General features: G+C 45.3%; 2 protein-coding genes across 2 annotated transcripts in view; one reads left to right on the top strand and one right to left on the bottom strand.

The window, feature by feature from the left end:
• Positions 1 to 9,068, top strand: part of XRN2 (5'-3' exoribonuclease 2) — a 60,013-nt gene extending 50,945 nt beyond the window's left edge. Inside the window, exons 28-29 of the mRNA XM_085315325.1 lie at positions 3,415 to 3,556; positions 8,011 to 9,068. Of these exons, the coding sequence (XP_085171451.1) occupies positions 3,415 to 3,556; positions 8,011 to 8,073 (205 nt within the window). The 3' untranslated portion in view covers positions 8,074 to 9,068. The remainder of the gene's footprint in view (positions 1 to 3,414; positions 3,557 to 8,010) is intronic.
• A 2,265-nt stretch (positions 9,069 to 11,333) lies between these two features.
• Positions 11,334 to 12,517, bottom strand: NKX2-4 (NK2 homeobox 4). Its single transcript, XM_085315319.1, has 2 exons — positions 12,142 to 12,517; positions 11,334 to 12,013 (listed from the first exon to the last, which is right to left on the bottom strand). The coding sequence occupies exons 1-2, from the start codon at positions 12,515 to 12,517 to the stop codon at positions 11,334 to 11,336; spliced, it is 1,056 nt and encodes a 351-aa protein (XP_085171445.1).
• Positions 12,518 to 12,601: the final 84 nt, after the last annotated feature.

The following is a 12,601-nucleotide window of genomic DNA, read 5'->3' as shown; positions in this document are numbered from 1 at the left end:
AGGTTTTCAGTTCCCTAGCAATTTCCTCAGCTCCCAGGAAAAAAGCAATTGAAGGAGAGGCCAACCCCTGCTCCAGCCTTTTCAGATGAAGTGGATAGACAGGAGGCTACAGTAGCCTTGATTTGCAGTGTCAAGGAAGGGATAACTGTGGAGCCCTGTCCCTGCTGGTAAAACTTGGAGCTGGTATCTTTACCCCTTGTGATAATTTGGGATAATATACTGCAGCTGGGGCTGAACAACCTTTTGCTTTCTTGGTCTGGGGGAAAAATCAGTAGTGTAAAGCTTTTTCTTCATAATCCAGATGAGCTTGTCTCCTGCATAAGATCCCTTAAAAAAAAAAGAAAAAAAAAGGAAAAAAAAGTATATTTATATCAGTCTCTGTTGAACAGGACACCTTTGGCATACTTGCAGGCACTGGTCTGCTTGAGCTGTGTTGTTGGAGGCATGGCAGACGCACAAAAAATATTTTATGCCCGTAGCTCTTCCTAGTACTAGTAATCTGATACATTTTTGAGGTTCTGTGCATTTGCTACCTGTTTAGGGGGCTAATGGAACTTTCTGATCCGGTGGGTATTCTGTTTTATTGCTTCCTACACAGAATTTTTAGGTGAAAAATACAATTGTTAAACTGTTGATATTACTGTGATTTGTAGCATTATTGTAAGATTTGCTTAACGTGTTCATAGATGAGACTTCTAGAGGAGCTGATGTTGGAACACAGAAATCTTTACTTTATGAAGTTTCATGAYGTTGTATTTTGGCTATTTTGTATGTATATGCATTGGTTTAATTGTAAGTTGACAATAACACTGTATAGTGCATTTGAGTAACTTTGTCAGTATGGTGTTGTGATTTTCCAAATGGCACGATTCTTTTTATTTATTTATTTATTTTTATTTTTTTATTACCTGCGGGGCGTGATTTTGATGAAAATCTAACATTTTGGCCTATAAAAATAACACATAGTTCAGAGAATTGAGAGGAACAGGGAGCTATATGCTGCTTTTCTGACTTTAAGATTAGATGTAATGTCAGCTTTTTCCATACTAGGTTAATCCCTGGAGCATATAATGGTTCTAACTGAAAATCACTAATTTCACCGTTCAAGATCACTTTGAAGCTAAAATGGCCAAAAATAATAGTGATTTTAATATTGATGTATTTCACCAGCTAAAATCTGTACAAAATACTTATTAACCTCAAATGAAACTTGTTTTGAACTTTCACGATCCAGGCATGTGACAAATGTTTGCCTGTGATCTTCGGTTGCTGAGACTTTTTATCGCAAGCACATTAACAAAGTTGTAGAAACCAATTGACTGTTGATGAAAGTATAGAACTGGAGTCACACAGGTAATTCACTGCACTCCTCCTTGAAGCTGAACAGTATACTTTTTCTGAAGAGTCTGCTCTTTTCTGGGAATAACAAAATAAAATACTAGTACTTAAAACACATAAACAAAAGGAATATCATACCTGCAATACTGATGTTAAGTGTTTAGTCCTAGAAAATGTAATGTGCTATTAACGTTAAGGAAATACCATATTGCTCTACCTAATGAATGATTCAGTTAATATTATGCATTTCTAGGCATGCTTATCTGACACTAAAAGCAAAACTGCACAGTTCAGTAAGACCATTCAGCTTTTGTATTAAAAATGAACATGCGCAATGTTCATGTAATCACGTGTTGTAATTACCAAGTGTGTATTTATCAGGTAAGACCCATACTTTTATAAATGGGAATCAAGGTATTTTATTTCTGGAAATGGTTGAAGTTTCTTTTGCCTTGGGAAATTCAAGCAGATGTTAATCTGTCTAGGCACGATGGTTGTCATACAGGCAGAATCTGTAAAACCAGAAATAGTTTAAGTTTTCACATCAAAAATGTCTGTTTTCATTCACTTTAATCTTATGTTTACTTATATTTGTTTTCATACAAACTTTGTCTCCATTGCTGTTGGAGAAATTCCTATTTAGAAGCTCTTTCCTCTGCAGTGTCGCTTCCTCAGTTACACAAAGGCTTGTTTGCTGGACACTGTGCCGTTGAATATGAATACTTTCTTGGTCAGTCCGTTTCCCGAAATTCATACCTCTTTTTTGCACTGCATGAGCAGTTGAAAGAATGCAGCACATTCAACCTCAGAGTAAGGTTATTCCTCCGAGGCTGAAGGCCAGCTGATTTTAATCAAACTAGTGTAGCTGAAGTCTCTTCAGAGGTGAACAAAGTAACATTTAATTTAGTGTCTTTGAACAGCTGTCTTTGCAGCAGCTAAGTATGAATTGCAGTGCACATGTTCACTCTTACTGTCCTTGCTCTCTCAGTGTTCAAATGGCTCTCTTAAATAGAAATCAAAAGAGATTAACTGTCTTYACTACTCAATATTTTTCCATTATGAAAACATATTATTCTGTAAGACATAACTATTTTGAATTCTCTAATGAATTGTGTCTTTAGCAGCACTTTGCATTAAAGACTATATCATGGCTATATCATTTTTCTAAATATTTTTAATTAAACAGTGATTTGATGTGTTATACCTGTTGCTTTATAATTGTAATGCTAGATAGGCACTTGAAGGCAATTAAAACATTTCTTGCTCTTAGTAATTCAGGATGGCAAACTAGGTTATAACAGACATTGAATTTGTGTTCCCATATAAACTGTACACCAAATGTCAGTCAGTCCATGCCAATTAGCGCTTATGTTGCTAGGTCACCGTGGTCAATTGAAAACGGCATCAATAGAACTTGAAAAGGTTTCTTCCCGATCGGACCTTCTGACATATTGAGCAGAATAATGGATGAGAAAAACAGCCCAGGCCCCTACCCTAGATTCAGAATACTTGCCGTAAGAATTCATTTGCAACCTGCAATTAACTAGAAAGAATGGACTGCCAGAAAGAGTCTGGACATTTAGAAAATAAAGCCTCATTCTCCTGTACTGCACATGTTTACTCTTTGGATGGTGTGTTACATTTAGCTAACTTGGCGATAGCTCCATTTAAATCCACGTTCCAGGTCCTTGCAGATGAATTGGCAGACTTGCCCCTCAAGTGCAAGATGGGCAAGATCCTTCCAAGGAATTTTTAAAAATCTCTGATTTGTAAATCTGAATTTGCTGCTTGTGGTGGTTCTCTGACTTTCAAGCTGTGCTGAAAAAAGCAAGTAAGCATACGTGGCGTTTTAGCAAGAGAATCTTGAAAGGTTGTTTTCCCCCATTTTTCTGAGATTTTTTGGCCATCTACAGTGCCACTACACACATGGGTCAGATGTGACGCATTTAACTCTGAGAAAAATTGAATCATTTATCACACTAGACTGTAGACATTTGTTTTGCCATATGAAACTCTAGGAGTTAAATTCATGGTATAGTGGTTTTTTTTTTCCTTTCTTTTTTTTTCTTTGTGCAGAAGTGCTGGGGCCGCTCCTCTCCTTGCTTGGAATCGCATGCTGCCATGCCAAAGTCAGTACCAGCCAAGTCAGTACCAAGGACTAGGTGGACCGATGAGTTACCCACAGAGACCTGAAGATCGTATGGACAGGGGAAGACAGGTATGAAAGCACTACCTATTTATTTTTTGCATGTTTTATTCTCCTCTAGAATACCATTTCTTTCATGTGTGGTTGGAAGGTTGGAGTGCATCCTAAGTAGGCCTTTCTGAGCTTGTTTTAGTCCAGTTGGCTGCATCATCAGTGAAAAATACTGACATAACAGCTTCTCAGCCTTGTCCAGCCACTCTGTCAGTGGTAAAAGGCTTATGTCGTGACTGTGCTACAACTGCTTTTAATTAGAACTAGATCAAGTGTGCTAGCAAGTTGCACGTTTCTTGCAGCTTGAGGAAAATATAATCTAAAGGCAAGCTTTTCAACCAGTTTCCTGCTACTGTGAGGAAGTGTATAAGCTACATATTTTGAGGATAGAGGAGTTCCTTTCCAGTATGCCTGTAAAATGCAGATCCTTGTAACTTAATTACATATTTTGCTCAAATACTTAAGCAGGTTTTCAGCTAAGATAAATCCATTAAATGTTAGGTTCTGGTAACCAAATAAATGATCGTGGCTGTGAACTAGACGTGAAAATGAGTGCTTAAATGAAAATGAGTGAACAAGATAGGAGAACCTCTTCCCAAATTGTGTGTGAATTTGCCATCAGTTTATGAAAATGCCACATTATAAAATGCTACATTATGAAAATGCTTATTGAAAACAGTAGGTTGTTTTGCTTCTGTGATTTTTTTAAATGTTAACATTAAAACATCTACATAAAATCTTGAGTATTACCATGTGATATATTAACTTAAAATACATCACAGGTTTTCAAATTAGGCTTTGGACCGTTATATTGTTACTGTTTTTGTAAATTGGAAATTTTACTCAGCTTTGGGAAAGTTACTGACCAGTAATGGGGGAATAAATGAAAGAGCTCTCAGCTGCTTAAAATCGGCACTATTTCCCAATCCTTTATATGGAAACTTGGGCACAAACTGTTTGAAACTTGCCTTCTGTGGGTTCAGCTACCTCTTCTGCACCATGGTGTTGTTATGGTGTGCCCTTTTTTTATTTCTTTCTCTTTCTTTTTCTTTTTTTTTTTTAAGAATAAAAATATGTGCCATCAAACGAAGTTCTTAACGGTGGAGCCTTAGGCCTTTATTGGGGATGCTTTTTGCACAGTTTCACGTGCTTCTGTGGCTGATTCAGCTTATCAGAGCAGAAGCCCAGCAGAAACGCTGCGAGCTGCTAATACCGTTCTCAGCATTGTCTGTTAACCGCAGGATTACATGTTGCTGCTGAGAAGATCTATAGGCTGCAAGCAATCCGTCCCAGCGCCCCGCACTCTTCAGCTGAACAAGGGTTCAGCTGAGCCCTTGTTAGCAGCGGCAAGATTCCCCTCTTCTACTGCACCTCGAAGGATTTTTAGTGCCGTTGAGGCTTTTAAGCATAGTCTAAGAATTACCTTTAGCTCATTCAGTTGTGATATCAGAAGAAATGTGGAATAAGAGACAAGTGTACCGTGCACACTTGCTTCAAGTATACTTGGGAGGCATTACTGGTGTAAATCCTTCTAGAACCTGTTTTGGCTGTAAGCAAAATTAGCCAGCATGGGTTATAATTAAATTAGGATTAATAGGGAAATGGTATTCTAGTTTGGGGGCTACAATGCTGGCTATGCTGCCCAAGTTGTCCTTGAAATGTTTCCAGTATAATTGAAACTGGGATGAAGCGTGTATTGACAGGAGCGGGGGGGACAGCATCAGTGTTCAAAAGCCTTTCATTTTATATTGTACATATTTACTCAAAACACTGGAGACAAAAGAATAAGCGCATAGTTGTACTAATCTGTAATACAGACTGTGGCCATACTGCAGAAAAATCAACGAAGGATTTTCATGCCGGTGGGGTCTGAGCGGTATTTAATTTGGGATGGAAAATAGATACTTGGGAAAAAAAAGTGTCTGCTATCCCATATTCTGTTCCTTTATATTGAGTAAGTGGATATTTTGGTGAAAGGGAGGAAGACTTAAGCTAGTTCAGTCCTGACATTAAATCGTCCTTCCGAAACAATTGCAGCTGGGCATTGCCGAGGTGAACACGGTCTGGTGCCGGAGGGAAATGTTTGCAGGGTGGGCTCGGGGAGGGCTTCCCCTCCACGTTTGCACGGGGAAGGCTTCCCCTCCACGTTTGCACGGGGAAGGCTTCCCCTCCACGTTCGCACGGGGAAGGCCGTCTCATCACCGCAAGACCTCTGAGCGCAGTACCGGCGTTTACAGCCTGCCTAGCGCTGGCACAAAACCTGCACATTTTGCACTCTCCTTTGCATGCTGAACGATTTAATAGAAGACACAAAACGAAATTTGAGAATACCATTCTCTCGCCCGAGACACGGTCCACATATCATTAGTACAGGACTCATCTGCTGGATCATGTAGTGAAGTTAAATCCAGGTGGAGGCAGAGGTTTTATTTGTGTTCAAATTCGTAATGTCTATTAGGGGAAAATATTTCTAACCAAGTAAATTTACTTTTTTTTAATTATAAATCATCTTGCTTTCTAACTGTTTTCAACTGCCTTTTGAATTGTTGTTGCTCTTCTGTCTTTGTTAAGTTATTTCTTTAAATGAACTTTCAATTGTTATTTCTCTGGGATTGACAAACACCAAAGTAAAATCAGAAGCTACCTTAAAGCGTTTAGGGAGCCAAAACAATGATTGAATCTGACATTGCCGTCTATAAATTTCAAAGCTTTAAAGCTTTGACAAGGGATTCAAGTGTAAGTGGTGACACATAGTAGCATTTAAAAAAAATTTAGAGGTGAAAGAGACCAAAGATAATTATTTAACTGCATACAGAACATGGCCTGAAGAGGTTAATAAACACACAGCTACCAAGTGCTTACAAAATTAATGCAACTGCCATGGAAATGGATTGCTCTGTGGTAGTGGGTATTTACTGGAGCATCTTCCAGGCGCTCCAGAAAACTGGAGAGCATATTGCAGAGGTGTTCACTGTTTTGGTTTTACTTCATAATAATAAGTAATTCAATGTCCAGATCATGTCTTACATAACTGTTAAAAGATTTATAAATTGTGCCTTTATATTCATGCTGGCCAGAAGCAATACTGTTCATAAAATTGGAAGGATTTTTTCAAGGGATATAGTCAACTTGTTTTTCTCTAATTCATTACAATTTAAAAATACATATTTATGTATATATATAAAAATAAAACCTTCCTGATAGTGGGAACAATGTATTCTGCATGTCTCTTTCAGCTGCTTTTAAGAATAGAGTAGAAGAAATTTGTTTCTTTCTAGAAAGCTGCCTTTGATTGCCTGCCACAAACATGCTGAAGCTGAACACTCCTGTCATGAGTTTGCTTGCTGTCTGTTCAGTTTCAGTTATCTAGGTGTCCTTGTTGGACAGGGTAAAGGTGAGTTTCTCTTTTAAAGAAGAAAACAAAAACAAAACAAAACAAAAACCCAGCCCACCCCAGACTATGGCTATAGCTGGTGAATGGCACTACAAGAGAATTAACTTGTTGGTATCTAAAATGTATCAGGGTTTGAAATCTCTTGAAATGTTTCAAATGGACGTTCCCTATTATGGATCCTTCTGTTAATGTATGGGGCACCACATCTAAATTTAAAATGAATATGTAGTTAATTTGCAATTATTTCCAAGATATGATATAGAGATATTTCACCTAATATTTAAAATTGAGTGATACAGAAACACAAGCTTTTTTTCTTAAATATCTATCTATAAAAATCTGTCTTACTGTAAAGACATATGTAAAAATGCCTTATTTATGCTTTAGCATAAGATTACTTGCAACTGAAATAGAAAATGTGTGATCATGACATGATTTTTTTTCTTTCTACAAAATAATAAAAATAAAGCTGACTAATCCTACTAACAGTATACAAGCATCACACATCTCAAACTGGAATATTGGTGGCTTAACTAAAGTATCATTTACTGCATTATTCTTTATAAAATGTAAGTATATATACTGTAAAACCTGCAATCCCTTATAAAGGAAACCCGTAGAGAAAAGATGTGTTTTTCAAATGTGTCCTTCAGCACGTGCTTTATGGGTACATGTGCATTTCTTTTCTTTTTCTCCTTGCTTTACGCCTTTTGCTGCTAGTATTGCTGAAGACAAAGACTATGCAGTGGTTTTATAACCTGGAAGCAAGTTGTCCTCACTGTTCTCCTTCATTGTATGTATTTATCATTTAGGGAGGGGAAAAAAAATCACTTCTCCCGCAGTACAGCCTGGAAGTGCAGGGCGGCTGCTGGACAGAGCTGCACTCTTTTCATGGAAGTTAAAGCTTGTGTTTTCAGGAGAGCGTCCGTAAGCACTATTAAGAGATGTTTAGCTCTTTTGGTGGTACCTTTCGGTGCCAAAGAACGTATTGTTTCATTTCTGTGTGGAGTCTGAAGCTAGGCTGACTTGTTTGCTGTGATGTTAAGCCAAAAAATAAATGCTTGCTTTTGTTTGTTTGTAGGCGTATGGCCCCGGGAGGCCCTACCCGCTGCCACCTCCCTCAGGAAGATACAGCTGGAATTAGCTCTTGACCTATTTTTTTTTTTTTTAAGGATAGAAAATGTCTGAGTTTGTTTTTATTAATTAAAGGGAAAAATGGAATCCTTAAACATCCCTGTAGCCTCAAAACTATGAAACTATGATACTGGTTTTAAATGTGTACATTTCTTACTGAACTGATTATTTCCTTTTGGTGGGGCTTATATTGCTTTGAAATAGTATAATGCAAAATACAAGTAAATAATTTGCTAATTTGCTTGTGAGACATTTGAGGAGTAGGAGTGCTGCTTTTGTCTTTAGTACATATTCAAGCTGTGCTTTGCTTCGCCTGTCAATCTGAACTCCAAACATCTTTCGTGTCACACAGAAGAGCCTGAAAACAGATACGGAGTTTTAAAGAATGCACTGAAATCAGATTTTATGAACTCTTAGGGAAGACACAGCAGGCAGTCTGCAGAGCACGACGTTTAAAGACAGTTCTGTAGGTATTCCTTGCAAGATGCTTCTTTGAATTTCTCACCAAAAAAAAGAAAAAAAAAAAGATTTTTTGGACTTTGAAGTAAAACATTTCAACTTTTACAACCTGTGCCTGTTCTTGACTTTGTTATTGTAACATACTCAAGCACGGAATGTGTATTTGTCTGTTTTGATATATAATTTAAAATAGCTACAGAATACATACTTTCCATTCGGTTTTTAGTACACTTTCTAGGAATTTTTTTGTGCAGGTGTATTGAATCAGTAAATATTTTTTATTTGCTTTATAAAGTGGCTTTTGAAATTCTGAGTCGTACGGAGTGGTTTATTTCCACCTCCCTCGAGAACACTTTTGTGTCTTCTCTCTACCTGTGTGTATGTATGCACTACTTGATATCAATTGCTTGAAAAATAATTCCGTGCAACTTCTGTAAGTGTTCCAAATCTTCCTCTATTTAATCAAAAAAGACCAGATTTTTGCTAACTGGGGCACTAATCGTGTCATGTTTTGCAGATTTTCATTAAACGTGTTCAGTGTTTATATATCAGTAAACTTTGAAGAGTTGCTTTGCCCCCCGCCCCTGCACAGGGCTGCAGGAACCCGCGTTACCTTGCCTGTCTCCTTCCTGCGGGGGCCCAGATGTTAATCAGCAGCAGTGAGGGGGGGGGGGGAAAGACCGGAGCATGTAACCTTGGGAGGAAGAAATCCTGAAGCTGGATTCATTATTTTCAAGTGCAGGAGGGTGGCGCAGAGCCCTTCATTGTAATGCAAAGAGTTGCCGTCCTGCCTGGCGCTGGGAAGCGCTGGCAGTGGCCGCCCATAGCGTTCGCGGCCCTTCGGGGAAAATATTTGGGTCGTCAAAAGTGATTTTTTTGCTTTCTGAGCAGAACAAAACCAGTAGCGAGCATGAATTTTCATGCAAATGCGCTGGCGGAGCGCAAGGCCGAAGGAAGGAGCCCCCAGTCCCGCGGGGGGACCCCGCCATCCCCGCGCCCTTCTGTCCCTCGCGTTGCATGCGGGAGAGAAGGAAATCCCCGTCCGTCCGGCCGTCCGTGGGGAGCAGCCCCCTCGCGGCGGCCTCGTCCCCCCTCGCCCCGCTCGGCCTGTAGCCGCGGAGGCTCTAAAGCCGATGTCACCCGCGACGGCACCCGGCGGGGACGGCGCTCACTGCTGCCGGGACCTTCCTGGCGCTGCCTGGCCTGCCCGCCCCTCCTTTCCCTTTGCTTTATTCTTTAATAATAATAGTAATAAGATAAAAAAGCAGGAGCTGAGCTCGGCACCTTCCCCCGGGCGAAACGAAATCGCCGAAAAGCGGGGCCGAGAGCGCAGCCCGGGGGCGGCGGGGGGGACCGAGGGCTGCGGCCGCCGCGACGGCGCTGCCGAAACGCCCGCCCGCACCGAGAACGAAGCAACGGAAACTTGAGAACAACGTTTGTTTTTATTGTAAAAAAAATAATAAAATAAACAAACCGCAACCAAACAACAAACAAAACGCTGGAAACTTGCACGACGCGGTTCTTGCTTTGCTCGATTTTCGTCTCGGAGAAGAGCTGCGAACTCAACCACGCGGGCTCCGCTCCGCCTCGCCGCGCACCTCCCGTTTTCCAGCATTTCTTCCTCCCGGTTTCCCTTCCTAGGCAGCCGGGACCGAGCTGGGAATTGCTCTGATCTTCTTGGTTTCAGCAGCTCAAAGGAGGTGAACGATTTGCCGGGATTTGCGATGCCACCTCTGTGGCGGTTACACTGGACAAGCATCAGAGGGTTTCTCTGTCCACGCACATACATTTATTTGCTAAACGATAATTAATAATAACAACAAAAACTCCCCCCTTGAATCTGAGCATCGAAGCTCAGAAGCTCTTCTGTAAAAATACCCTCCGTTGGTAAAGCCTTTGATTTTTTTTTTCTTGATCTGATAGCGGCGGCTCCTTCTCCCTTCCCGTCCTCCAAATGGCAGCGGCTGCTCGCAGCTCGCACCGCTCGCTGCCTCCTCGACCTTGAGTTACAATTCAATTTACCTTCAATCAAATAATAATGAAATTGCACTTCAGGGGCACCCTCATAAAATTAATTCTGCTGAGATAAGTTGCACTTCAGAAGATTTATTGTTAGTGTTCAATGGGTCGGTAAGATATATACCCACCGGCTCGGGTTCCCGGGTGTGTTTTGCTTGCGCCGGGGCTGCTCGGCCGCCGGGCGCGGGGGGCCCGGAGCCGCCGCGCCGCCTCCTGCCCACGGGCCAGGCGCCCCGTCGGGACGCTGCGCGGCCGAGCGCAGCCGCGCAAGTGCGCACCCAAATGCGAAGCCCGACCCGCGCGGGGGGGGGGAGAGGGGGCAAAAGCGCGGAAACGTGCGGAAACGCCTGCCCGCGGCCCCGCGGGTGCGCACGGATGTGCCCCCGCAGCACTGCACACGCACCCGGGCACGCACACGCGCGCACACGCACACGCACCGCTGCAGCTCTGACTTCGGGTGAGGTCGGTCGCGCTTCAAGTTTTCAAAACCCCAAACATTAAAAGAAAGAAAGAAAGAAAGAAAGAAAGAAAGAAAGAAAGAAAGAAAGAAAGAAAGAAAGAAAGAAAGAGAAAGAAAGAAAGAAAGAAAGAAAGAAAGAAAGAAAGAATAACCCCCAAAAGCGAGGCGGGGAGGGCGGGGGCTGGCCGGGGACGACGACGCGGGGAGGCCGGAGGGGGAGGCCCGCGGAGGAGGTTGAGGGGCGCGGCGGCCATCGGGGCTGCCCACAGGCGCCGCCGGAGCCGGGGCAGCGGTGCGCAGGGCAGCGGCCCCGACGGCGCGGCGGGTGGGAATTACCACGTCCTGCTGTAGAGCAGGTTGGGGCCGACCATGCCGCCGCCGCCGCCGCCGTAGTCGGCGCTGGCCGTGTCCATGGGCGCCAGGGCGGCCGGCTGGCCGTGCAGCGCCGGAGGGCTGGGCGGGAGCTCCTCCAGGTCGGCCGCCTGCCCCAGCGAGCCGGGGTGCGGGTGTGCGGCGGTGCCGGCGGCGGGCAGCGCCCCGCTGGAGCCGCCCTGCGCCTGGGGCGCCGGCTGGCCAGGCGCCGGGGTGCCGCTGCCGGGCGGCGGGCAGGGCTTGCCGTCCTTCACCAGCACGGGCACGGCGACGCGGCGCGGGGAGTGCTGCTGGCAGAGGCCGCCGCTGCCACCGCCGTCGGGGTGCAGCTGCTGCGCGGCGGCCTTGTCCTTGGCCTGGCGCTTCATCTTGTAGCGGTGGTTTTGGAACCAGATCTTCACCTGCGTGGGCGTCAGGTGGATCACGCTGGCCAGGTGCTCCCGCTCGGGCGCCGAGAGGTACCGCTGCTGCTTGAAGCGCCGCTCCAACTCGTAGACCTGCGCCTGGGAGAAGAGCACCCTCCTCTTCCTCCGCGGCGCCGCGTGCAGCGGCACCATGGCCTTGGCGCCGTCGGCGATGCCGCCGAGGCTGCCCATGCCGGCCACGCTCATCCCCGCCGACGGGCCCATGAACCTGGAGACTGAGCGGGGCGGGAGGGGGAGGGCGGCTCAGGGCCGGCGGCCCCCGTCGGAGGGGCCCCGGGTCCTGCCGCCCCCTCCCGCCCTACCCTGCCCTCCCCGCCGCCGCCGCCGCCGCGCCCGCACTTACTGCCGGGGTACCGGGGGTCGCCGTTGGCCCCGTACCAGCCGCCGGCCGCCGCCGCCGCGCCGCTCCTCATGCCCTCGGGGTAGGCGGGCAGCTCGCCCACGTTGCCGAGCCCCCCGTTGCAGTAGCCCCCGACGGCGCCGTGCGCGAACTGGGAGACGCCGTGGGGCATGTGGTAGGCGGTCGCCGCGCTGGCGCCCGCCACTACGTGCTGCGGCACCGCGGCGGCCGCGGGCCCCGGCGGCGGGCGGTAGGTGCCCAGCGGGGCGCCCAGGCCGGGGCTGCCGTCCATGGTGCCGAACTTCTTGTACGTCTCCTCCATGGGGCTGAGGATGTCCGTGACGGAGAAGGGCGTCGTGTGCTTGGGGCTCAGCGACATGGCGCGGGCCAGGCCAGGCGGAGCCGAGCCGGGCCGGGTCGCCCCGGGGAGGCCGCGCCGGGCCGAGCGCTGCCGCCGCCCGCG

The sequence above is a fragment of the Rhea americana genome, unplaced genomic scaffold (genome assembly GCF_003343005.1).
Source record: "Rhea americana isolate MKP2758 unplaced genomic scaffold, rheAme1 scaffold_427, whole genome shotgun sequence".
NCBI lineage: Eukaryota > Metazoa > Chordata > Aves > Rheiformes > Rheidae > Rhea > Rhea americana.
Note: the sequence above shows the minus strand (reverse complement) of the source record. Positions and strands in the feature narration are given on the sequence as shown.